The 27,555-nt window shown below is 32.5% G+C and overlaps 3 protein-coding genes across 4 annotated transcripts; 1 reads left to right on the forward strand and 2 right to left on the reverse strand.

The window, feature by feature from the left end:
* Window positions 1–735: 735 nt before the first annotated feature.
* Window positions 736–14,790, reverse strand: LOC132700866 (WD repeat-containing protein on Y chromosome-like). The gene is made up of 11 exons (XM_060668475.1): window positions 14,744–14,790; window positions 10,067–10,239; window positions 8,377–8,552; window positions 7,322–7,645; window positions 5,706–5,870; window positions 5,278–5,466; window positions 5,031–5,222; window positions 2,576–2,703; window positions 2,146–2,340; window positions 1,811–1,952; window positions 736–1,122 (listed from the first exon to the last, which is right to left on the reverse strand). The coding sequence occupies exons 1-11, from the start codon at window positions 14,788–14,790 to the stop codon at window positions 904–906; spliced, it is 1,950 nt and encodes a 649-aa protein (XP_060524458.1). The 3' UTR covers window positions 736–903.
* A 267-nt stretch (window positions 14,791–15,057) lies between these two features.
* On the reverse strand, window positions 15,058–19,865 carry LOC132701871 (acetylcholine receptor subunit alpha-like). Its single transcript, XM_060670126.1, has 11 exons — window positions 19,655–19,865; window positions 18,874–19,194; window positions 17,966–18,120; window positions 17,772–17,912; window positions 17,647–17,691; window positions 17,408–17,514; window positions 17,021–17,240; window positions 16,287–16,440; window positions 16,082–16,234; window positions 15,448–15,614; window positions 15,058–15,342 (listed from the first exon to the last, which is right to left on the reverse strand). The coding sequence occupies exons 1-11, from the start codon at window positions 19,725–19,727 to the stop codon at window positions 15,181–15,183; spliced, it is 1,698 nt and encodes a 565-aa protein (XP_060526109.1). The 5' UTR covers window positions 19,728–19,865; the 3' UTR covers window positions 15,058–15,180.
* Window positions 19,866–20,510: 645 nt separating this feature from the next.
* On the forward strand, window positions 20,511–27,536 carry LOC132707100 (retinoblastoma-like protein 2). 2 transcript variants are annotated; one of them, XM_060678793.1, is made up of 16 exons: window positions 20,511–21,141; window positions 21,207–21,343; window positions 21,529–21,741; window positions 21,855–22,333; window positions 22,385–22,465; window positions 22,522–22,565; window positions 23,080–23,255; window positions 23,329–23,524; window positions 23,582–23,785; window positions 23,858–24,011; window positions 25,544–25,669; window positions 25,738–25,889; window positions 25,990–26,287; window positions 26,351–26,463; window positions 26,601–26,762; window positions 26,830–27,536. In XM_060678793.1, exons 1-16 carry the CDS (start codon window positions 21,004–21,006, stop codon window positions 26,983–26,985), a joined length of 2,829 nt encoding a protein of 942 aa, XP_060534776.1. In that variant the 5' UTR covers window positions 20,511–21,003; the 3' UTR covers window positions 26,986–27,536. The 2 variants fall into 2 exon arrangements, with proteins under 2 accessions (XP_060534776.1, XP_060534768.1); XM_060678785.1 differs by having other exon boundaries at window positions 20,512–21,141; window positions 22,385–22,468.
* The last annotated feature ends 19 nt before the right edge of the window (window positions 27,537–27,555 follow it).

Here is a 27,555-nt window from a genome sequence, read left to right on the forward strand (position 1 = left end):
TTTTTCATTTTTTAAGGTTTTCGGCGCCAGTACGTTTGGATCTAAAACGCAGCCTATGTTTCTTGACTTATCTGGTACCATTTGGAGCACTGAAATGCAGTTAGGCGATATCAGTCTTGGAACATTATAGCCAGCTCTCCGTGTCTTTCCTTTAAATCTTTTGGCGAAAGGTCCAAAACAATCATGTTCAAGTTCAAGTAAGGTACGTATTAAGGTTTGGTATGAGATTTTTGGTCCACTGGGACTTTAAGGTTATGTTGAGTCTTTTTCTTCAAACTTTTTGCATAAAACGATCTGCAAAAATTGTTATGATTTGATGTGATTCAAATCCGATCTACCGGTGGTACATTTTGCCGTGGGCTAATGTTTTGAATATAAAAAATAAACCTTGAATTCTGTATTAATCGATACATACACGGTGAGAAGCAAAATACACTGGTATACAGAATGGTCCCATCATTGGTATATTCGAAAAGAAAGTAGCTTTTTTGACACCTTTTCAGAAATTTATTTAATCTTACTTTAAAGAAAAATGCTTACATATCTCAATCCTTTCCCACGTTATTGCGAAAAATCCGAAAATTCAATTTTTCTGTCTTCTTTCTTTGAACACTATACGCGATTTTCATGCTGTTAAATAGAAAAAAGAAACTGATATATTTGTGAATATCTGCTGATGAATATATATGTTAAAATAATATGATGTACCAGAAAGCAAGTTTTCGAGGGTATTGATTTGTTGAACATGGACTTAAACGTCTGGGTTGTCTTTCTCGTTAAATTTTAACATATCCCACCAAAGCAGAGATGTTGAATTCTTGATGATCACAATATATATAAAATAATATCAGTGTAAAGTATTTTTTTATGTAAAATTAAGTACAAAATCCTCAATAAAAATTATTATTCTAAAAGAAACTCCGCGCTAGTGGTACTTGGCCTCGAATACCCGGAGGAAGATTCCGAAATCAACTGATCTTCTAAACGGCATTTGATTTTCTTATAATAATTTTTGCCTTTTTTCGTTTCCGGCGCTTGCAGCTTATTAGACAATTTTAGTTCTTCGATATAGTGTAGATCCAATGCTAAATATGGAGCTCCCTTAGCCACTTTGTCGACCATCTAAAATTGCAAAATAAAAAAAAACTTTATAGTGACTCGAAATCAAATCTTAGGATGTGTAGGATAAGAAGGACAATAAGTTGGCTGCTATTAAAAGTCTTCTTGCATCCTCTCAAACAAATCCCGTACTCTTACATCAAGCAGGCTTTGCACCATAATCTCACCATAACCATTCACCAGTGGCAAAAGCTAAGCTTCTCTGAGAAACATTTTGGAACATATTTTTAAATAACTTTTATATTATAGAAGTTTACGTAACGATTCCCGAAAATGCCATTTTACTGTAAGAGATCGAAGCCTTCGAAGACTGAAATATTTTAACATTGAAGGCGGTTTAATTAAAATTTAATAATATTAATAAAATAATATAAAATTTCATTTTAAAAAAATGTATTGTACACAACAAAGTCCTGAGAGTGCTATTTTACTTTAAGAGCGGGCAAATTCCAAGAGTCTTAGGTCGAAGGTATTAGGGAGTTATTATCTGTAATACTATTTCTTGGTCCATAAAAAAGTATTATTCAAAAACCAGATAAAAAAATTAAATTTTACAGCTCAGAACTCCAATGCAAAGCTTTCAGAATACTTAATTAATCAGTGAGATGACTTCTTCAAGACGCAACAAGATTTTGTGGTGTATATACATCCTTTACGTTCGTACCCACCTATCAGTTAAAAGATACATTACCTGCTTCTTTTTAGACTCCAAAACAGCAATCTTGAAATTAATTTTGCTCTGCGCGGCACTGTTTTCCAGTATATTTCTTTTTAATATAAAATCTATTTCCTTCAACTGTTCATCTATATTTGATTCCAAGAATTTTTCACTCCTACAATATTTGATAAGCTTGATAAATGAAACGACACTTTAGTGTTGACACGAGCGGAACGAGTAAATTGTACATAAATTTATGATGGTCTTATATCTTCGAATGCTGAATTTAATAACTTCTTACAGGGGAATTACAACATTTTAAAGTGTATTCGATTTTCACCATAACAAAATTTAACTACTTTGCTTACCTTTCAACACTGTCATCGCACAACAAAGTCCAGTCGGAGGGGATTAAAACGCTACTCTGGAGTGGAGGTGGCGGCAAAACAGGAAAGGAAAAACTAAATTCCATCTCGGGAGCGTTAAAATTCAGTTCAATTTTGGCTACACAATTGCAACAACTAATCAGCAAGGACGACCGCTCCCAGACATTCGGATTTGATCTGAAAACAATATCAGATTGAGTGCTCCAATGCTAGTTTGAAATAACTCTTTAGCAAAGCCAACATTTTATTGTTTACAGGTTCCTGCGTTTTCCACGTCCTTTGAAATAAACAGGTTCATTTTAAGACCGACCTTTCTAAAGATTCCCCGTCGATATTTTTCATCTCGGAGATATCCTCAATACCGAAACAGTTTTTCTTGTTTTCTCTGGCCTCCGAACCGTTCGGGTTTTGCCTTTTGGGACCGGGATAAATACAGTTAATCCCCCATTCGATAAGTTTCCCCTGGACACGGAAAACGGGAAATTTCAATCGTAAACGCTGTAAGCAGGCATGTTCTTTCAAATCCCAAACCTTTAAAGTCTAAAACGGTTTATTGGATTTTTGATATCGTCCTGTTCTCGTTCAAAATTCATTTTAAAATCGCACTTTAAATACAAATTTGGCCATCTAGATAAAATGAATCAAATTTGTATACATTCTTCTCACACACGTAGAACCTTCAGAATTGACAAACATCAAAATATCATCAATGTTTTAATAGTAAATTATTTAATGTTTTGTTCGTTTCGATCAGTTTTGGTTAGTTAATAAAAGAGTGACGTAGTCAACAGTATATTATGCAATAAGTGTGTTAAACGGCATTTGAGTCACGACTGCACACTACGTACGTGTTGCATACTCTATTTTTGTACGTCTATTAGTTTTTAGGTACATTTTTGCTAAACAACACTAATCAATTCATTGACATAACCGTAAGAATTAATGAAAACTTCAAGCCGTGGGTAATAATCTCCGAAAACATCTGATTGCTTCCAAACCCGTGTACTAATATCTCACAAATATACGAAGTGCCTCGCAGCCTAGGAAACAACACTGACGTCGTAAAATGATACTTTGCACAGAATTGACAAACATCCGATTGCTTCCAAACCCGTGCGGTAAAATCATGGAAATGTCCGAAGTGGCTCGGATCCAGGGGAAACGAAGCTGACGTGGTAAAGTGACGCTTCCCGCACGCTAGATTAGTAGGTAATTAGGTATTATAGAGAAGGGAATAGAAAAGGCATAGTTACAACAGGTTTGGTAAACTTTCACCTGTTAATTAAACTAACCAACAAATGCTGTTCTTCTACTCCCTTCTGTAAAATACCTAATTATACACCGATCTAGCATGGGAAAAGCGTCACTTTATCACGTGAGTTTATTGTCCCACAGATCCCAGCCCCTTGGGCATTTCCGGGATATAACCACACGAAATTTGGGAGCAATCGGATGTTTTCGGAGATTTTATCGCACGGCTTGAATTTTGACGTTTGTCAATTTTGACAGTCATGTCAGTGAATGTATCGTATTGTTTTGCAAAAATGTACCCAAAAACTAACGGTCATAGAAAAAGTATAGTATGCATAAAGTGACCATACGTCCCGTTTTGAATGGGACTGTCCCTTTTATAGGTCACCTGTCCCGTTGTCCCCAAACAAAGCTCCGGGACGTAAAATTGTCCCGTTTTTTAACCGTTAAAAGACTATTGTTTGAGCATTGAAAAATGTCCCAAAACGCAGTGGATATATTGATTGAAAAGGGATATATTCACTGTAATAAAGATACAGAAGTGTTTGACGAATTCACATTAATTTCAAACTACGTCACTACCCAAAAAATTACCGAACGGGGTAATTTAAAAGTCTCAACAGAAACTCGTTGGGTGGAAGTATTCAAACACTTTCGTTCTAACAATCTTAAACATGAAAATTTTTGTATTTTAATTGAATACATTTTATGTCTACCTGGAACAAATGCTCCAGTAGAAAGAGTCTTTTCTCTCATGAACAAACTGTGGACATCCGAAAAAAATCATTTACAGGTTCTAGTGTTGAAAGCGATGTTGATAACTAAGGTTAATGTAAAAAAAACGTGCCAAGAATTTTATTCTTATTTAAAGTCATCGCAAACTTTATTAAAGCAAATTTGTTCCTCTGAAAAGTATAAAAACAATTTAAAAAAAAATGCGTTGCATATATTTTAATAATTATTGACAGATCAAAGTTCCTTGATTAGTAAAGCTGGTGATTGATTTTAATTTTTCACTACTTATTATTTTTTTAATTACTTAATTATTATCAAAATAATTATAGTGTATAATTCCATTAAGTAACACTTATTCTAAATAAAGAAAATTAAAAAGTTGTGTTTATTTTCTTTGTTAGCCTGAAGGCTAAATCTAAAGGTCTGGCGGGAAATTTAAATTTTAAACTGTTTTTAAATATTAATATTAAATAAAAATACTGTTTAAAATTTGAATTTCCCGCCAGACGTTTAACCTGAAGCTTAAATTTTTTTGTCCCGTTTTGAGTTTGAAAATAAATGGTCACTTAAAGTATGCAACACGTTCTGTAAACTTTTCAGGTCACTCGTTTATTGAACACTCGCTCCGCTCGTGTCAGATAAACTCGTGACTCAAATGCGGTTTACCGCACTTGTTGCATAATATACTATTACCACACTTGTTGCATAATGCACTATTACTTATTGTTTTTTTTTTCAATTTTAATTATTTGTATAATCCTTATTTAATATTTAAAAATGGATGTTCAAAATGTTAGCAAAAAAAAATCACTGACCCTATTCTAGTTACGTTGCAAAAAAAAACACAGGAAAATCCTCTGCATTTATTCGATAATACTTACTCCGTCCCTGGAACAACTGATAAAGAGATGCTGCCGCTCAAATATTTGAATATCCAAAATGTCGCACTGATGTTCCGAAATTAAACCAATTGGTTTCGAAGTGAGAACCGAATTCCAAATTCGAATGAGACCGTTCGTGCTGCCCGTAATAAGAAGTTTGAATTTTGCGCTCAATGCAAAACAGCTGGCACCCTAAAATTGAGCTCAGAAAACATTAACAATACAAAAAAAATTAACTCGGACTCACTCTGGACATTCTGAAAACGGCCGGCTTCGTTTTGTTTCCAACATGTTTAATAATAACGGATTTCGCAGGATCTTTACTGCAAGTGATGAGGCAGTTCATATCGCTAACATATTGGATATGGTTGATACAGTCTTGGTGTATTGCTGCGGATCTTTGAATTAAGACATGTTTCGTCTGTTTTAACAGCACCTATAAACGAAATGAAGTAAAATTGATTGAAAATTATAGGAAGTTTGAAGAATGGTTATACGAGAGGAGATTAAAATAATAAAAAGTTTTTTGGTCTTGGATGGTAAGTACCGAAGTAGGTTACCTATAGATTAATATCCAAAAATGTATTAGTTATTAAACTTGGACCAAATGGAAAAACATTTTTTTTTCTAATACATACGAGATGGATTTTGACTAAAAATGTTTAAGGTACTTACATCCCAATAGAATATTGTTACTTCTTCATTGCGTTTGCGTCGAAGTAATTCAGTTTCTGGCTGTAGAAATTCAAAACTAACAATTTCTCCGTAATCGTCGCCACAGTATAAGATACATTTTCCATTACGTCTTTTTCCGTATTTGTACAATTTGTAGGATAAACACTGAAATGAGTAGAAACCCCTAAATTTTTAAGAATTTAAGAATTGATTATTTTATTTTGACTAAAGAAAAGATTTTTTTTTTGGTAGATCTTGCAACGTTAAATTTGCAAATATTTTTCAAAGATAAATTAGCACCTAATATGGTAATATGTCGTATACTTCGTTCTCTGCTTTCCGTGTCTAAAAGAAAATTACTATAAACAATTTATGTCCCTCAAAATTCAATAAAAGTTATTTTTTAGTACGATATGTATGAAAATAAAATCTAAAAATAAAATTTAAATTTAAATTGGCTTAAAAATTAAACAAGGCTGTAAAGCGTAAAAGATAGTTTAATGTTCTTGTCGACGTGATTAAAATAGTGCTTTTTATTAATAGCATTGGTTTGACTTTTAATATCGGTGTACATTTCTAAGTTTATTGATAAACTGTATTCATTAAAAATTTTTTTTGTCATCTAACCTATGATATCGAACATAAAATAATATTCGCTGCTGATGGCAGTTCGCAATTCGAGTTCAAATACCGTCACAGAAAAATATATGTTGAATTTCGTGACTTTTTAAGCACTCGAAAAATTGGTTTTCTTGTGTGTAGTCTACTATGTATGTAGAAGAATCTTATTTGCGCCTTAATGAAATGGCCCTTTAAATTTTCGTTATAGATGTTTCACTAAGTTGTTGTAAAATATCCCCTTTAAAGGTAACTGTTAAACTTTTATCTTGAGTTTCATTTTTTTTAAATAGGCGTTTACATTAGTTTGTTTTCATGTAGTGTAAAGAATATTAATTTATTTTCTAATCAACAGATCAATTTCACGATATGCATTAGCAGATATATAGTTAAACCTATATTTACTATTTTTTCAAATAAAAATGTGCCCACGGCATTTTTCGTTGATGTATAAGTGGCTATGGACGACACTTAATTGATCACAGAGACTCTTTAAAGAATAATTTAAATAACCGTAGAAAGTTCAAGGCTAGGGTCAAGCGTTTGCTTCCATCAATCATGTAGAACTATTAAATAGTTTCCCTTAAGTACGAAAAATTGTGTATTGCAAAGAATGTAAATACCTACATTGAAATAACCTAATGTCTAACCACAACACATAACTTATTTTAGTTTAAATGTTATTATTCTTTTGCTCTAATAATTTCGCTTATTATGATAAAGCAATGTGTCAATATATACAGTGTGATTCTGAAGTAGTATAAAATATTAAAATCAAATACATATTAAAATCGAAGTAATTTTTTAAACGAGGATACTTGGAATATTAATACATAAATAAAAATGTCTTATATCTCCGCTATTTACAATGACCAGATTATATTATTAAATTTAAACAAAATTGAAATCTGGCATTAGTTTATTCTTCAACTTTCGATAAAAAAATCATGTAGCCAAATTTTTATTTTTGCATAAATATCATCATGCACACAACTTACCTGTAAAATATTTGGCGTATCAAGAATCAGCCAGCACGGCACGTGATTTAGACCAGACGCTTCGTAAATTATCAAACTTCTAGCGGTGCTGGTTATTATAAACATCAGAATATCGGGACAAAAAATCGCATCCGTTATCCAGCGATTTCGTCTGCGTCTTTCGTTTTCAGGACGCGTTAGATCTTCCCTGGTTATGATCGCATGATATGACGTTAGGAAATTGAAATTTCCATCGTAAAGGCCCACTCTTCCATGCTTCAAAATTACGGCGTAACAAAAATACTTGTCGGTTTCAATGAGAACTATTTTGGCAATGGATTCATTCTGCAATTTTTTTATGGAAAAGTACTTTTTTTTACTAACTACAAATATTGTATTCTTAATTTTTTTTACGTTGAATTTGTCTAAATTTTTTTTTAGAAACTGAGTTTTAAAATTCAAGATAACAATTAAGTCCCCCGGTGACCATTTCAGAAAGTTGAAAATAATTTCGAACATTTTGTCTTGGTCGATTTACTGAATAATTTTAACGGGTGACACAAGAAAGTGGGAACACTCTATAACTGTTAAACCGCTGGAGGTAGCGATTTGAAGTTTCGAAGGGTTAATATAGCCTGAGTGTCCAATTTTTTGACAATATGTAGTCAATGTTTGCACTTCTGGTTTGAGCGAAAACAACAGTAAATTTAGAATTTTAAATGGCGCAACCCATTTTTTTTTGCATTTTTGGATTCAGGATATCATTCTAAGTAGGATATGATGGTTTTTCTCTTTTTTTTTGTTTTTAAATTTATATTTAATTTTCGAAAATTGTGTCTAGGAGGCTGTGACCATCATACTATTTAGCGGGTCCCCTGATCATGAGACAAATTGTAAATGAAATTTTTCTTTACTTGTCTAATAGCAAATGTAATGAACTATTAATTGTTTAGGATAACCTAGTTTTTTCAAATAGCACCCTAGTCGGAACAAAAACTTTTGAAATCCCGTACGTTTTTTGCAATATTTTGACATTGTGAGTGTGGCGCTTCACTGTTTCAAAAATTTATTTCTACCTTTCCGTGAGCTACAGCCTCTATACAAGGCCTACCGAGCCTTAAATTTGCTTCCTTGGTCGGAAGCATATTTTGCAGTAAAAAATCCAAAAAATCGTTCCATGTGATTGTTTCTTTTGCGTTGTGACTGATGCTGTCAAACAGCATCAAACTTTGCAAGGAATATTCGGGTCCATCTACAAAAGAATACCCAATCAGGATAATATGCAGGGTCTTCGGAAATTGAGTTCGGAAACTTGGAGGAAAAGTTCAACGTGGTACGAAATCATAATATCTTTTGAGTTATAGCTTGTCAAAAGTCAATTTTTTCAATTTTATTTTTAACGCAGCAAATAAGCTGATATTTTACATAAAGCCCTAATTTAGTAAAAGACAACGTTACAAAATAAAAGCATTTCAGAAATCTGTCACTAGAGGGCACTTCACCTAGAACATTTTTTAAATTTTCCCTGTATTTTATTTATTTATACCGATATTGCAAAATAGAACAGATTGCTTTAAGTAGAATCGAAAGTTTACAATGCCATCACGACTGAATGCAGTCTCGTCAGTGAACAAAATAACAATTAAGAATTGCGCGTAATTTTGAATTTTTCCTAACATTTGATTGCATAAAATGACTCAATTGCTCATCATCCTCATATAGCGCTTGAACCGTTTGAACATGAAACAGCCGAAGATAATTTTCATGCAAAACTTCCCAAACTGTAGAGCAAGAATTCTTTGCCCAGCAGCAAGTTTTTTTGTTACTCGTTGAGGCTCTCTTGCAGTCGTTCTTTTATACCTTGGTCTCTCTTTTGTGTATGTTGATGAATGTCTTCGCAGGTGGAACGTTTCTATTGGCATAAACCTAGATATAAAGCCGCTGTGCTTGATCTGCATTTTCATTTCCTCTTCCGTAGCACAAATGCATATCGCGATATTCAGTATTTGAATATTCCAGATTTGACATCACAGTTGCAATTCGATAGTAAGCTCTTTCAATAGATACTAATTTTTAACGGATTGTGACAATGACTTTTTCAAATTTCATTAATTCCTGTAAGGTAAAATCACATTTACAGGTAAAATTCGAGCCGAGAATAAAAAGTCGATTTGTGACTTAACACTCATCGACTCAAAACGAGAGTAACAATTTTTGAGGATTTGTGATTCTGCTTAAGGCAATCGGTCCTATTTTGCAGTATCGGTATAAATAAATAAAATACAGGGAAAATAAAAAAAATGTTCTCGGTAAAGTGCCCTCTAGTGACAGATTTCTGAAACACTTTTATTTTGTAACGACGACTTTTACTCAATCAGGGCTGTGTGTAAAATAGCGTTAAAAACAAAATTTTAAAAAATGATTTTTGAGAAGTTATAACTCGGAAAATATTAAGATTTGGTTTTTTTTATATGACTTACTGTTTTTACATGATTTACGCTGTTAAGATTATTGCAAAGATGTAATTTTATCGCTTCTACTCTATAAACAAACAAAATAGTTTGCTGAATTTATTTACATCATTTTCCGAATATCCATATTTTTTATTTCGATACTTATTACGTGTTTGTTCTTCTTGTAACATTATAATTACAAAATAATTTGTGAAAGCCTGTTTGAATTTAACATTTTTTAAGTCATTTCAAAATACTATAAAAATAGGTTATTGAGACTTACCAAAAAATTTAATATCAAATAATTTCTTACCATACAGAGAACAAATTGCTTGCAGAAATTCTGTTTTGGTCAGTCCAACCTCTCCTTCGCATTCGTTATAATTACTCCTAAATATTCCCTCGAGTTTCTCCAAATTTGCACCAGACAAATTTTGTATAAGACTGTGCCAGACATTTTCGCCATCTTCTTCCACTGCGTCAAAACTGAAAGAAAAGTGTGGAAACGGCACTACACACGTTGGTGGTCACTTTTTCAATAAGATTGTATAAGATAACGTTTAAACCATTAGAGATAGGGGTACGGTTGATTGGGATACAAGTTGCATATTTCGATGATTAATGTCCTGAAGCTGTCACAATTAAATTAAATTATCTTTCTAGCACATTTATCGCAATACAACAGCACAAAAATTGTACAAAAGTCATAAGGTTTAAAATAAGTATCTCTACGGAATTCACTTTTTTACATAGTGTACCAATTTTGAATGTAATAAGTGAAGGAAGTGTCGCTATGCCATACAAACATAAAAAATTAAATATCATCATAAAGTGATATACCGCCACTCATACGAAAGCTTCTGGACGATTAAAATGCTGATAGAAAAAAGCAAACCGTTTTCTTGCAATATCCAACATAAACGAAAAGAAATGTTTTTTGAGAAACGCAGCCAATTGTACATTATGTAACAAGTGTGGTAAGGGGCGAGTTTTCGTCGTGGAAAACGAATTTGATTTTTTAAAAAACTTTATTCAAGCGAGATGACAAAAAAGCTAGCGACGTGGTTCGCACCGTGGTTTTATACAGACAAATTGCTGACGCTTTGAGAAACAAGTAATATAATATGTATGGGAACCTTTACTCAGCAGTTTACAGTATTAAAGCGTTTATAACTCCTCCGCCCTTAGATAAAAGCACGGGTACAACAAGTGCTTTTAAATAACAATATTTTCTTTTTGTTTATTAATTTTAGATTTAAATGGAAAATATTTATATAATAAATAAATCAAGATTAATATAAGTATTACGTATAACAAAATTGTCCAAACACTAGTTCTCGTAGAATAGATACGTGATGACATCTTTCCAAGGTTTTCTTTTGCTTCGTCCATTTGGATTTGCAGCTCCTTTATTTCCTTTAGGTTAATCGTGTCCAATGTGAGTTCTGGTGGATCGAAGATTATTTTCTGTTAATGTAGTAGTGAGAGATTCACTTCCGGTAGACGAGTGTCATCAAATCTCAATCGATTAGGGGTATAGGTTCTTAGTTCAGTTTTTCCAATTTGTACTTTGCAAATTGGGGAGGATTCAATAAGGTGGGATCCAAATAATGGAACAGTATTAATGTCGTCATTACATTGTACTGTTGCTATTATCTTCTTAGGTGTCACAATAATCCATTTTCCATTTTGGATTTTAAAAATTTTTATTTCTTGAAGTTGGATTTTAATTGGTTTACAGTTTGTTATATTAGTCTTGTGAGTTATTATTTCCACTGAACAAGGCGGGTGTTCCTTCATATAGGTAATATGTATATTTTTACACATGAACTCATTTTTTAGTAGCTTTACACATTCAGAGTCCATAAATGAGTACATATTTCCACTCAATGCAAGATATGGTTTGATCGGTATATTAACGTAATATTGCAGTTCTTGTTCACTATTCACTGGTAGCGGATACAACTGGTAATATTGATAAATTTCTGATTCTAGTAGCGGTAGTTCCAAAATAAATGTTATTATTAGTCCTCTAGAGCAGCTTTTTATTTCTATAATTTTTTCAAAATTTAATATATTTTCGATAGATAACTCGAACGGCAGTTGATTTTCTTTTAATTATTTTTTTATGTTTTTAATTTCTTCGAATAGATCAGACGGATCAATTATCGAATTATGTAAAGTGTTTAATTTGGCAAAACTAATTGCGGTTTCAATTTTCTCAAAAATATTATATATTAAATTATACATAAAGGTAATTTGATTCATTACTACATGTATTTGGAAATACTCATAGTCATTCGTTTGTTCAATGGTTATCTTTTTAATTACTTGATCAATTTGTAATATTTTAGATTTAAGGATAAGTTGATTATGAGAAATATTTGATATCGAATTTTTAAATGAGTTGATTGTTTTTTCTAACAATTTTATTTGATTAATTGAATTGGTTCTTAAATTATTTTGGTTTTCTTGCAGTTGTTTGATTTCTACATCGTATTTTTCCGCGTCAGATTGGTCTAAGTTTCCAGTAATACATTTAATAATAGAACCGATTGGGTTTAATAAGCCTCTTTTACTTCTTATAGATAATGGATTGAGTTGACTAATTTGATTTTCAATACGTTTTTCTAATGTTACAAGAGGGATGACTGAATTAGAATATTCGTGAAAATAATTAGTATTATTTTTAATCTGACTAATTAATATTTTTACTTGATTATAGATTACATAGAATTCAGCAACAGCTGGGTTTAAATCAAAAATTTGTATAAAGGAAAAATGGTTGGAGGTTATTTTTGCGGTACCTAGTTTATAAGGAAGGATTCCTGGATAGTTGTTCAGGTTGTGGATTTTTTGTCAATCTCTTTTGCTAGATAGTAATTTTTATTTGGTTGAATTTGATTTATACGGGTATTGCCTGATGAAGTATCCATAGGTTCCGGTTTGTCAAATTTTGGGGTAGGATTTTGGTTATATTGATTAAACATCGGTCTTGTAATTGAATGCATAGGTCTTTGCATAAATGGGTAAGGTCTTGGATTAAATTGATGTCTTTGGATCATCGGGTTAATTCTTTGAATATTCGGGAAGTTTTGTCTTTGATTATTTTGGAAATTTGGTCTTGGAATATTCTGAAAATAAGGTCTTGTTTGGAAATTATTTTGAAATCTCGGGGGGTTAAAATTATTAAAACTTGGTCGAATTGTTGGCGGTTGAAATGGGCTAGTGAAATTTTGTGGAGCTAATGGGTAATTAATTGGGTATTGACCTAATAGAGGTTTTGGCTTATTTTGCATTGCAACAGGTGTAGTTTTGGTTGAAATATCAACACGATTTTTATAAGCGATAAAATTTTCTTCTTCTAACGAGAACGACATGGCTTCTTCGAGAGATTTTGGATTTCTTAAACGTACAACTAACTGCATATGGTAATTAAGACCGTTTATAAATGTTTTTAAAATTAGATCTTCAAATTGGATAATTTTTAGAGTTTTTATATTGATATCTTCGCATGTAGAGTTAATTTTTGAAAATAAAATACTACGGGCATCTTGCAAGCGTAAACCAAAATTATGCGCACTTTCGCTACTATTGGGTTTCATTGAAATTATATCCTGTAAAAGACAATCAACTGATCTTTGATCGGAGAACGTTGCCAGAAGGGCTGTTTTAATTTTTAACCAACTATCGAGTTCAGAACGAGAAGCTATTAAATCAGCTGCTCTGCCAATTAATTTACTAATTATTGTATCGATTAAACAAACATTTATTGAAGCATTTGGGTTATTTACATTTTGATGATTAGTTAGAAAATTTTCGCAGATTCTAATAAAACGATTTATTTGTTTAGGATTGCCGTCGAAATGAGGGATGTTATCCGCTTGGTACCTAACTAATTGAAGATTCACCGTATCCGGCATTGTGTTTAAATTAATGTCAGAATCGGAATCGGAATCAGATGATGTATTAAAATTATCGACAGAAGCTACTCTAGGTTTTAACTCTAATGTTTCAAAACGAGAAATTAATCTTTCCAGTTTGAATCAGAAAAATATTTACAAAAGAAAAACTTACATTAATAGTGAGAGAACGACGATTTTCATTCCTGGTTGTTTCGTTTCTTAATCTAGTTTTCCAATAGGATGAGCGATGCTTGTCTCTTCCCTGGGCTACGTATGAAATTCGGACGATTTTTGTTCCTTATTTCGCACCAATAGGGTTGTGGACGATGCTTGTTCCTTCCCCTGGCCAATTGAGCACTTTGCACCCACTTGAACAGTTTTTTGTGATGTTCGGATTTCGCGAATAAACTCTTGAGAGAGACCAAACAGTGTCGATTTTGGAATGCTTGTTTCACGGAAATCCTACCGACTGCGCCAGTTTTCGTCGTGGAAAACGAATTTGATTTTTTAAAAAACTTTATTCAAGCGAGATGACAAAAAAGCTAGCGACGTGGTTCGCACCGTGGTTTTATACAGACAAATTGCTGACGCTTTGAGAAACAAGTAATATAATATGTATGGGAACCTTTACTCAGCAGTTTACAGTATTAAAGCGTTTATAACTGGCGTTTGAGTCACGACTTTGTTTGGCATGTGCGGAGCGCAGCGTTGCCAAGTTTACCAAACGTGTTGCATAATATACTTTTTCTGCGCCAGTTAGTTTTTGGGTACATTTTTGCAAAACAACACCAATACATTCACTAACATGACCGTCAAAATTGACATACGTCAAAATTCAAGCTGTGCGGTAAAATCTTCGAAAACATCTGATTGCTTCCAAACCCGTGTAGTATTATCCCGGAAATGTCGGACACGTGGGCCAAGAAACTTACGTGGTAAAGTGACGTTTCCCGCACGCTAAATACGTCTATAATTAGGTATTTTACAGAAGGGAGTAAATGTTTATTATTAGCTATGTTGCCAATTCTCAATTTTAATATATAACACAAAAGCAATCATAAAAATGAGCAAACAAGATTATTTACCTTATTTTTGTTATTTCTTTTGGAAAAGCAGCATTTCCGTACGCCATTATCGATCAAACTATGTAAGGTTAAATATATAAACCGACGGACAAGATCAAATAGGTGCAGATAATTTATGTTCAATTCAAAATTCGAAATTTAGAACTATCGGACTGTTAGTATTAAATTTTTAGAGAACAAAGACAAGTATTATGTACTGAAAAATATAAAAGATATTTTCTATAACAACGAATAATATCATTATCATCCTTACATTGTAAAATAAATCAATAAATTATTTTAATTATATAAGTTATATTAAAACTTGATTATCCTCCAACCAAAATAAACAAACATTATTTTTCCAATTGCTTTTTGTATCGGGATTCAAAAATATATTTGAAATTGTTGATTAAAATTTATTTGAAATTCGAACGCTTTACAAATAATATAAAATGTTAAAACTTTGACGCCACGTATATACCAGTTGCGTAGCTGATTAATATCAGAAAAACTAAAAATGCGACTCGATCGATGACGACTCCAAGCAGAATCCACATACACTGGTTTTTATCCTCGTCCTTTGAAACCTGGTTTAACTCGCCGTATTCATCTGGCATCTAAAATTTTACGTTCGTATCAATGAGAACAATACAAACGCTATACTGTGTATTTCTACTTGCATACTATATGTGCAGCATGATCAGATCTGACCAATCACTTACCACTATGTTTGGCAAAAATAACACCCCCTTGATTACTTTAGATGTGAGAATATTACAAAACACGTGGGAAAGAATGGCTCGATGTTTGTTTCGTGATAAATTAATTACTACCACGGCAATAATTAAGGACATTAAGCCCCCAATGAAGCTATAGCAGTATAGCGATACTGAAAAAAAAAAGAAACAGCATCACTGTCGTGTAGAAAAATCGGTTTAAGCTAGCATTAATGACGTAAAAAACAAAAGAATATTAAGCCTAATAATACTAATAAGCACCAAAAAATAATAAAAGGGAAATAGTTGAATTTGTAATTACTTCTATAAAAAAAATACGGATGCTGTTTAGAAAGGTAACTCCCCTTGCTCATATATCAGCTATTAGATTACTGCTGTAACTAAATTATACTAGTAAAAAACACTACGCTAAAATGAGTCGATATTTCGTTTTATTTATTCATTTTTTCTATTGGTATATTGCTGCTGGTCAGCTTTTTTTCCTTTAAACTGAAAACTGTACGGTGAATGATGCATCTCTATGTCAAATTAATTGGCACACACAAAATGTAGTTTAACCTACCTTTCAAGTTCATTTAAACGTGACTTACAATGCAGCTACAGTGCCATAATTACTTACGCAAGTACGGAACATCTTTCGAACTATTCGGGACAAATATTGCCATAGCTATTAACATTATGGTCCCCATTAACATAGCAGCGCATCCTAATGAGATTTTCATATGCCCAAAGGGACTAAGCCAGAATGATAACAGCAGGGATGTTGCAATAACTAAAAAGAGTTATTTTAGAACCAACTAAGTGGGTCCAAGGGTCGATTTCACCTAAGAACGGAGTAAAGAATACCGTGTTGTATATGGTCGAAGATCTCTTCACAGTAAACGAAAGAACAAATGCTGGTGGATCGAGTGTCTCGGTTGAAAAATTAAGCATTAAAGCGGCTTCCAAAACCAACCATTCAGATGACTGGTGATGCGTCTGAAGTAGTTATTAAAACTTTAGAGTTTGTATATAGAGGAATCCAATAGATCAGCAGAACCACGTCTACAGTGTGGTTACTTAAGTGTTCAACATGTTGCAAATTGTTGTAATAATTACCCACCAAAAGACAAATTACAATTTGTGATTAAAAGTTTCAAATATCAAAATATAGCCTGCCAAGCAATTTTTTTCTTAAAAAACATAATTCGTTTCTATTTTTTGTTTTGTGTGTTTAACCCCTGCAGCGATACCAAAAACAGTTATAATATTTCGAAATATTTAGGGTAAAACTTGAGTAATAATTAATTCTAATTAATTCTAAATTAATTAAATTAATTAAATTAATTAAACCTTCGTCTAACTAATTTGGTTCGCCTTGTATATGCGTGATTGTTATATGCTTTCATTAACAAAGTTATATAAGAATTGATAATAAATATTCGGTAGTCAAAGTTCAAATTTAATTTTAAAACAAAAGTGCGTGTTTTGCAGAATTGTCTTCCATTTTGATTGGTTTTGTTACATCAAAACGAATAAAATCTGAGCGAACGTTTGGTTGGTTATTCAAAGTTCTTACCATTGAACTATTGTAATAGTCAAATTCTAGTTTAATAAACTCGGGTTCCCTTGGAATTAAGAAATATACTTGACAGATATGGCTATCTCTAGGCCATTCTTTTAAATTTTGATTCTCGCACCACGCGGTGATCCTAATAATAGCACTCCACTCGACTAGTCCCGTGTTATGTGCCACCATCATGCTGTCTTCTAAAATATCTTTAGAATGATCGACGGCACTAAAATTTTCAAAAATCAAACACTCATTGTTCAAATAACAAGTTAGTCGTTACCACTAACAAAAGAAGTATTATAATAGTTATACAAATACCTCCGGCAATTTTTTTAAAAATAATTTCAAAATCTAATTATGGAATACTTTTAGGAGTGGCAAATTTCAACTCACTTGAGGCAAATCAAATGCGGTTGCCAAATCTCCTTTCTGAAGATATGGATATTGCGAATATGGTCGTAATTTTCTGCATTCCATTTCAATTTTTCATCATGCCAAATCTTAAAAACAAACTCAGTTTAATTGCCATATGAACGTAAAGTATAACTGTAGACAATTCATATTCTGACAAACAATTTGTAGTAGTGTACATTTAACATAAGACAAACTTGTTTCCAAGAACATGTACTTACTAGTTTGGTCTCTCCCGCAAAGTCAATAGTGGATTCATACTCATTCTAGAATAAAATCACTGTAGTTTTTGAATAGGTCAACAATTTTTATCGCATAAATTGGTCAATATATTTCTTTTACGCACCAAATTTAAATAAGTTAATACTATGCTCATCGATATCGTGGTTACGGTGGACATATCCATGACTGGCCTTACTACCGGGTCGTACTCTGTAAGTAAATCCCTGCGTAATTTTTCCAGTGTCGTCATCTTCTTTTCCAGTTCCTACAAACAAAATACATTAAATTATACTCAAATTTTGCAAGATTATCATTTGCCTCCCAGTTTCCAGATCTGTCGCAGTTGTAGAACCATTTAGCTTCAATTCCTGACCAAGTACTGAAACTAAACACTTTTAGTGACAGGGGGTCCGGATCAGACCACGAAATAAAGGATGTGCTGTTCCCTTCAACGCCCACTTCAATCAAGCCATCTGCAATATTTTAACGATTAAAATTATTTTAACTGGCAATTTTCTCAGATACTGTATAAGTATGCTTTGTACTTTTTGAACATTTCGAAAATTATGCGCTCGATTTTAAAAAGTATTCGAATTTTAAACTAACTAATTTAAAAACTAACTTAAAAAATATATACTTTTATAATTAATTTTAACACGACATATAGATTAATAAATATTTCTTGTTTAATTTTAAAACGAAGCTCTGTGAAAATCGATGATATGTTTTCAATAGTTCAGTTTAACAAAACCCCTAAAACGTTTCTGTTACCTGCCAACTACCTATCCTAACTATCTAAAAAAATTTAGTTCAAGATAGTAAGTAAATTGACAACAATATTTAAAATAAATAATATAAACAATTTAGCCACCCAACCCCTGTATCACAGAAACCAACACAAATTGGACAACATGACAATGTTGAAGGCACCCTGTATTGAAAAATAATTGATTGTTGAAGTTATGGACACGGATTGAGGTTTATGATAATGAAAAATAGACAATGTAGAATGCAGAATTTTCAGAATCAAGACTTACATGTTTAACTGCATCTGTTTTGAAAAAGTAAGGGTGATCACAAAGGAATTTTTAACAATTTGTCATCTCACTTAATTAGTAACAATTTAGGTACAGCGAATGCAGTGTTAAACGAATAAGTCTAATTATCGTAATACGTGGTTCCTTGCAGTTCCTGCGAAGAAATTTGGGGTAGATATTGCACATTACCTTTGCTGATATGCAACCAGAAGAAATGCGGATCCAATCCCGACAACAACCCCTTTATCCTCACTGACGCTTTCACTTCGGATTTCTGCATCCTCCGAATATCACAAAAGGTATTTCCTCCTGCACCAATCACGATTTCGTATACAGGGGCGTCTTTTTCGATATCTGCTGAAGACGCTAAGAGAATGTGAGCGTCGCTCGATGCCATTACCCCAAAATGAAAATCCAGGATATAACTCGTGTTATGATTGACCGGTAGATTGTAGAAATCTTTGTAGACGCTCCCGGATTTCGCATAATGGACATCACACCTATCCAGGTCTTTAGAATCGGATAAAGATTAATAAGATTAAACCAAATATATTTATTGGCGGGAAATGATAAAAATCTCTAATGCAAGACTAACATAATTCATGTTGTGGTGGTCTTGTATTTTTCAATAGGCAAATAAGGCTGCCAAAAAACAGCACCATATGCATCAAAACGTACCCTAATTATATTTTTATATTTATTGACCATGCCCATTTGCTTTGCCTCATGGCCGCTGACGAAGTGTCAGTAAATTTGGATGCGGCATTTTTACAGCAGTATTCCCTCAAAATGTGACCAGATTCCATTAAATCTTCAGAAAAAAAGTTAAGTGTGTGTATTTTAGTTTGAAAGTCACTTATATAATATATAATAAATATTTCAAACCAGAATGTGTGAGGGAGCTACACGGCCACTCGGTCTCAGCCATAATAAATAAAAATGTTTAATATAATAATAACTGAACTTCTACCTGTTGTATTCGATTTGTAAAAGACGGCGTTTGCGGAGTATAAACTACAAGCCACCAACAAGATAAAGCGCATTGTTGTTTTGCTGTTGTCTGAAGATAACTAAAACGTTTTGTTGTGAAATCTCATATATCGGTACTTCCTGTGAGAGTTTCCGCTTACCAGCTCAACGAATTAATCGAAGAGTTAGAGTATATTTTGCATTGAGGTTCAAAATATCTTGTTTTCTTGAATGTTCTCTATATTCACGCAGAGAAAAAAATTAGAAAAAATGTTTTATTTCTCAAAATTATGTTTTTCAATGCCTTGAATTTGGATCAACCTCGTATTTAATTACAAATAACTATTAATTACTAATTCTAAAAATACATTTTTTTTCCTGTGTGACTCCTTAAATATACGTGATGTTCATTAGGTTTGCATATTACAGAACTTCAATATCAATAATATTGTAAACTCATAGATATTCCTATCAATCATATAGCTCTAACGCCATTTTCTTTCTAAATAGCGATTTCTACATACTTAACTCGTTTTTCTATAATATTTAACGAGATCTAGGCATATTTTGAAGCATTATACTGTCGAAATTTTAAGTCTCGTACATGCGCACGTCGAAGCATGGACAGGACTCCTAAATTTCTAATAGTTATATGGTATCAAGATATAACTATAATAGCATTGAAACGGCAGGTATCAATAATACAGTAAATAAATAATACAATAATACAACTACGACTGACACGGCACTTTGTTTCCGCTAGTTACACAGACAGAAAACGCTTTCTTTTTTGTTTAAGAACACATAAAACATTATTCTTTGTCTGGAACTAGCAAAGATTGGTTTTATTCTATGCTATTGATTTGGCGGGAAATTGTTCTGTGTGCGTGTGTGCCTGTGTGTGGGTGAGTGTAGTATGAATTATATTTGATGTATCTCCACAAAAGACTAGTCGCAACACTTTCGAGGTGTACCGCATCGAAATTTCTGACCGACGATTAATTAATTGAAAAGATAATTCAACGTATTTACTAACAAACATTTCGTTAGTTTGTGCATTATGTAGGTTATGTTTTGACAGCTGTTCGGATGTCCAGTCTGAGTATTGGGTGATAAGAAATCAAGAAAAAACAAACCCGCCCAACTTGTATACACAAAAAACAATTCAAACCGAAAACCGAACTTGAAATATTTGATCGTTGGCGCCAAATTTACTGAATTATTTTTGGAATCCACAGATTTCTTGATGCAGGTTCCCGCGTTTTGTAGGCGTTGTCCTAGGTATTGTTTAAAAGGCACAATTTTTTTGGGTTGACCGTGGTTGACCTGTTTTAAGAGAAAAATAGAGAAATGGTTCTCGCCGGGGAAAGAGATGATGAATTATTTAAAACACATCAAGATTTATGCAGTAAACTTAATTTGGATGAAAATATAATAACTACATCTTGGGAGACTTTTGAGAGTATTAACAAAAAGTTTGTTCTAGAGGTAAGTATTTAATTTTTGTTCTTTTGTTTCTCTTTCATGCATAACATTTTCAAAACCTATTTTAGGGTGAAAAACTTCAGTGGTTGGGCTGTTCAATTTATGTAGCGTGTTGTAGCACCGAGACGCCTACTTTAGATACTTCTGAAATTGTAAGAGGCAGTGGAGTGAACTTAACAAGCTTGTTGAGGCATAGCAATTTAAGGTAATAACATTTTTAATTAATTATTAATAATTAATAATTATTTTATAATTATTTTATTGAGTAGTCAGTTTCTGAGCATCTTTGGTTAGTTTAGAATTAGTTTTAATCTTTTGATTAAATAAAAAAATAGAATACTATACAGTTTGTTTTGTTAACATTGCTCAACATATAAAGTTTTATTGCAGCTTTGTGCAGTTTTTCTCCAATATTTCCAAGTGGCTAGATATGGTGCAGCTTTCAGATGACTTCCGTAATAAAGTCAACAATATAAGAAGCACTTTTAGTGTCGCATATAACACTTTTAAGAAATATTTGCCATCATTTGTCGAAATATTTGTTTCTCCCATTATGAATTCTCAAGATATAGATGCATCCAAACATAGAAACAGGAAAATGAGGTAAGAATTTACATCCTTAGAATCTTAGCGGTTCATAGCCTTCTACTTTTCAATTGAATAACACCCAATATGACCATTAAGCCTATGATTAGGTAACTAATAAATTTTTTTAGGCCAATACCTTACACTTCATTCAAAATTTTTGAATTTATTTGGAACATGTTTATTCTGCTGAAGTCTGAAGAAAATTATTTGGGAACAGAACTTATAAAGTGCCACCATTTATTATACTGTTGCATAGATCTTGCCCTGAGGAATGTTCTTATGTCCAACCGACGAGATTTGGTTAATCCCAACTTTGTTCAGGAATTTGCTATTGCAAATATTGAAAATGGGGATCAGGAATGGCCATGCATTGTCACCAAATTCTGCAATTGCGATTCTGTCATTAAAGAAGCCTTGCATATGAAAATTTACACATTTCGTGATTTGGTTCACAAATTAATTAGAAATGGGACATTAGTCGGCAATGAAGAGAGTTTTAATGATATTTTAAGCGTTGAAAACTTTGATAGCAATTTTAGATCTGTTACTAAAGCTTATGAAGCTCATTTACTAAGCAAGGGTGATTTTGATGAGAGAATATTTTTGGGTAATCTATTTTGCTATTTTTCAACTCTTTTGTTATGCTTGTTATTTCTAGCTGAATACAAACGACAGTTAATAGAAAAAGAGCAGCTATCAAATAACTGGACAACTATTAAAACATTTCCTCCTGGAGACTGTGGTAAGAATATGTTAATCTGATTTTTAGGTGTTCATAAACATTATTTGCTGCAGGTGATACATCAGTAATGGAGTCACCAAGAAACAGTGTTGGAATGGTAAGCATAGCTCTCTGTTTCTAGTTATTTATAGATTTGATAGAAGCAGTGGCAGTCAGACCACAAGTCCACCTTGCACACCCAAATCTCTATTCACAACAATAAAAGCAAAAATTTTATTTTTATATTCTACTTCAGGTTCATTCATTTGCTGTTCGAATTTGTTTTAATGATGTCAAATGATATCAAAAAGTAATATATTGCAAAAAGCTTCTAAAAATGTTGCGTTTTACAAGGTAAAGATAAAAAATTAAATAAAAAATAAATAGTTAAACCATAAAACCAAGTGCTGCAGATATGAATTTGCGTTTTTAAGGGTAAGTTCACATTGAATTGATACCAGTAATTTTAATTAAGAATTATAATAAAGAAATTAGCAGAAAATCCCATTTTTTTGATGCCCTTTGAAGATTATTATACAGTATAGTCAAATTGTGATTGGTTTCTGAGACACAGCGTCATTAGTGCAGTAGTTCAACTCAAGTGCCCTCTGCAGATAGAAATCAATTTACAGGTCACTCCAAATCAGTTACTTGATACTCCACTTACGGGCCGAAAGTTTTTGGGCCCTCGAGAAGCAGATCAACCTATCTTAGGAGACAAATCACTATCTGAAAAAATGAGTAGACTTCATGCTCTCATTGTTAATCGATGTGCTAAGCCCAGCGAATCCCTACAGCATCTATTTAGGTAAAAAAAATATTATTACAAATGATAGACTACTAAAATACATTACAAAAAATACATACATGTCTTTACACAGTCAGTGTCAAAGTGATCCAAGTGAACGAATCGAACGAATTCTCTTGACCAACAATGAAAAATTGATTGAGGCGTTTTTGAACTGCGGCTGTTCCAAAGAAGATGCGCAAAATTACTTGGATATTGGCGTAACTCTTTTTTATAAATACGTCGAGTCTGTCCTGCATACTGAAAAAAATATTTCGGCGGAAATTTCGGTAATTCTTTAAGGATCCGAATAATTTCATTTTTTACAATTTTGAAAATGATTTTAGGCTTTGGTGGAAAAAGATCTGTTCTTTCAGTGCATGTTTGTCTGTTGTATGGAGATGGTATTTTTTAGTTACAATTTTTCAAAAAAATTTCCCTGGATACTGGAAACACTTGAAGTCAAACCGATTCACTTTGTAAAAGTCATAGAGCTAATTGTTCGTTCCAAAGATCATTTATTTCGAGAATTAATAAAACATTTAAATAGGGTAAGTATCATTTGACATTAATTGCGGGAAACTTTTAACAGCGATTTCTTGAACACGTAATGTATTTTTTAGATTGAGGAAACAGTCATGGAAAGTTTAGCGTGGAGGTCCGATAGTCCCATTTGGGATGCGATTGCAAATTCTGACCAGGGTATTCCTAGATTTGAAGATATTGCACTTCCTGGTCACCTTCTACACAATGACGTTGATGATACTGAACCAACAGGTAAAATAAAATTCTTCTATTCTTCTAATTGTTTCCAATTATTCGACGTAACTGTTTGTCCATTAACGAAGGAAGATAAATTAACAAAATAAGCTTGGTTGTCTACAGAAAATAATTGGTAAGACCTATTAGAGGCTATTTTTATTGTTTTATGTTTGTATTGATACTAAGGTTGAAATTAAAGATAATTAGAATGAATGTTACAAAAATATCTTTTTGCGTTGTACCAGAGTATCCAAGTGCAACTTCCCTTGGACATTTTTTATTTTTCTAATCGACGATTGAAAATACTTCCATCATTCAGTGAGAAATTCTCTTATGCATGTTTTCGATTTATCATAATACATACATCTTTTACTTGCAAAAGAAAATAATGTAATAATAACCGGAAAGTAATGTTGCGAATATTTGTTCATCACTTATTTTATAACGGTACACTTTAGAACGTCGTCAGGATACATTTAAAAGTAAGAGAGAAAGATTGACCTGCCATCATTAAAAAAAAAAATACTTTAAACAATTTTCATAGAAATAGCAAGTGACATACCTGACGAGTTGCATATTCGCCATTGTATGCTGTTTCAATTCAGGGTGGGCAATAATAACAACTGCTACAAAAAACATTTGTGATATTTACCCAAGTACGATAAATGTTCGCAAATGCCAAAGGTAGTTTGCAAGCACTTAACCACAACCTTGGTCATTCAAGGGCATTTGGTACAGATAGGTAAGCGAAGCAGAGCAGTTGATTGGGTTCCGCATGACTTATCCAAGATAAACAAAGCTAATCGGACTACCACATGCAGTTTTTTGCTAGAAAGGCACAAAAAGGAAGAGTTTTTGGATCGTTTGATTATAGGGGATAAGAGAGGTCTTACATGACAATCTTAAACGCAAAAGACAATGGCTGTCCCCAAATGAAACACCAAAACTGGGCCTTAATGCAAGGAAGGCGCTCTTGTGTGTTTGGTGGAGTATTCACGGAATTGTACACTTTGACCTTTATTGTCAACAGTTGGATCGTGTCAACAAGTCTGACCAATACAATGTCCAGCTTTGGTAAACAGAAAAATGCATTATTCTGCACCATGACAATGCCACACCACAGCGCATATAAGACCGTTGAAAAAAATTAACGATCTGGGTTTAGAGCTACAGCCTCATCCGCCATACTCACCTGACATTGCGCCATCTGATTATCATTTGTTTAGGTCACTGTAAAGCTTCCTAGCCGGAAAAAAAATTTAACAATGTGGATGATATCATTCAACCAAATATTTTTTAAAATCGGCGGGTGAAAATTTATTAAAAAGATGGCAAAAGGTCATTGACAATGATGGCAATTATGTTATTGATTAAAAATAAAATAAACACAAACGTGTAGTTTAATTTAATGATAAAAAAGCGAAGTTCCTTTCCGGTCCCCCTATATTTTGATATATCAACTAAATATAAAGGTTTTTAATTTGATGAGTTTTATTATACTTAAAAGAGATGAGTTGTTTTATGTTTTATTATCTGGTAAATTTCAGCCATAAGATCGCCAGGTCTATCTGCTGTGGATTGTTTTCAGTCTCCTATTTCCCAGGTCAGTAGGAATTTGTTTCCGACGACAGCGCAAACGGGACAATCTGTATTGCAAAAGCACACGCATTTAAGTATGTTTTAGTACACGAGAGCAAATTCGAATTGTAAAAATTAACCGGTTTGGTGATGATTATTTCAGTGATCCCAGGAAAGGATGGTAACATGAAGATAATACCTATTGTTGATCCCGAGAGAACAAAAGATGTTGTCGTCCAGCCTCTAAAAACTGAATCTGCAACGGAGTCGGTAACACCTAGAAAAACTGGCAGTCTAATGCTTATTTTTAGAAAGGTAACTTTTTTCAGTTTAAAAAATCCACACAACCTATTTAAATTAAAAACAGTAAAAATAAAATAAATTTAAAATTAAATTTGATTATTGCTTTTTTAAGTTCTACAATTTGGCGGGTGTGCGTCTGCAGCATCTTTGTTTAAATCTGGGATTCACTGATTTTGAACTGAAGCGAAAAATTTGGACAATTTTTGAGGACTCAATTCGACATACCGACCTTATCAAAGATAGACACTTGGATCAGTTACTCATGTGTGCAATATATGTAATCTGCAAAGCCTGCAATATCAACAATTATGAAAATCTCTTTGCGATTATAATGAAGTTTTACAGACAGCAGCCCCAAGCGTCCAGTTCTGTCTACAGGGATGTTTTGATTGAAAGAGGAAAAATAGAGGGTGAAGATTTTTCTACAGTTATTTTTAGAGATTAGTTATGTGAATCTGAAACCTTTTTTTTAGATGGTAAGGCGATTCCTGAAAAGAGAAATGATCTTATTCAGTTTTACAACTCAGTCTATGTCAAGGCGATGCAGGCTTATGCTATTAGGTTCCAGCCAAACAGTAACTCAAATGTAAGTAGGATTATTTTTTGCGTTTTTACATTTTTTCTTTAGTTTGTGAAATAATAAAAATTAAAAATGATCTAAAAGATTAAATAATTTGAACATTCCAATTCATATGAATAAAAACTTGTGTTCACTATTTTTAGAGCAACGTTCTTTTAAGTCCTTTGCCTGCAATTAGAAGAAATATGGTCTCTCCAAATATTAACACGCAAGTCGTTGGAAATGTATTTGTGAAACCATTAGAAAGCTCGGTAATCCAAGTCGGTTCCAGTTATAATTATTTTTTCAGCCGAAGCCCATCTAAAGTGAGTATAATCTCCATTTCACAAGTCAGTGTTATTTTGTTAATGTGCTTAAGAATAATCTTTTCAGGAACTGAAAAATATCAATAGAGCAATTAACAATAACGTAATTCGGGGCAAGAGGCTACTTGGTGAAGATGTATTAGAAATGCCAAGCAATAAACGAATATCAAATAGGAAAATTCAATCGCTAGTAGAAGAAAGAAGAAGTCAAAATTTGGAGTGAGGGGATAATTTTAGATTGAGAATTATTTGTAAATATTTTTAATAATTAGTGTTCATTGAGTTTCGATGATTTTAAGTGAGATTAGTTTTGATTTTTTGTATTTTAATTTTTCAATATTTAATGAATGTGGAAGGAGTATTATAAATAAGAAAAGTTTCATTGTTTTAGAACATAAATATAATTAGTACATATCCATCATCCCTTTATAATAAAAACAGCAGGATTCTGTTTAGAATATACATTTATCTGAATTTAATATTTGCCACCAAATTAGTAACAATTATAAAGGGTTTCTGATGAAAATGTATTAACAGAATATTTAGTCCAACAGTCGGTATATCAAACATTAAATTATAGAAAAAACCACATTGTAGGAAGAATTGTGTGATTACATTTTTGTTCTATTCTCTGATAAAATTCAAATTTGAATTTATTCAAAACTAATTTTTTGTTACATATGTGTTTTATTAATTCCACTTTGCGCAATTGTGTTATTCAATTTAAGTTTCAGTTAGTCAATGCAATTTTTTAGAGATTTTAATAAACCCTCTACTAATAGTGCCAGTTTTT

Source organism: Cylas formicarius, unplaced genomic scaffold (genome assembly GCF_029955315.1).
Source record: "Cylas formicarius isolate icCylForm1 unplaced genomic scaffold, icCylForm1.1 PGA_scaffold_10__41_contigs__length_53128322, whole genome shotgun sequence".
In the NCBI taxonomy this organism is placed as follows: domain Eukaryota; kingdom Metazoa; phylum Arthropoda; class Insecta; order Coleoptera; family Brentidae; genus Cylas; species Cylas formicarius.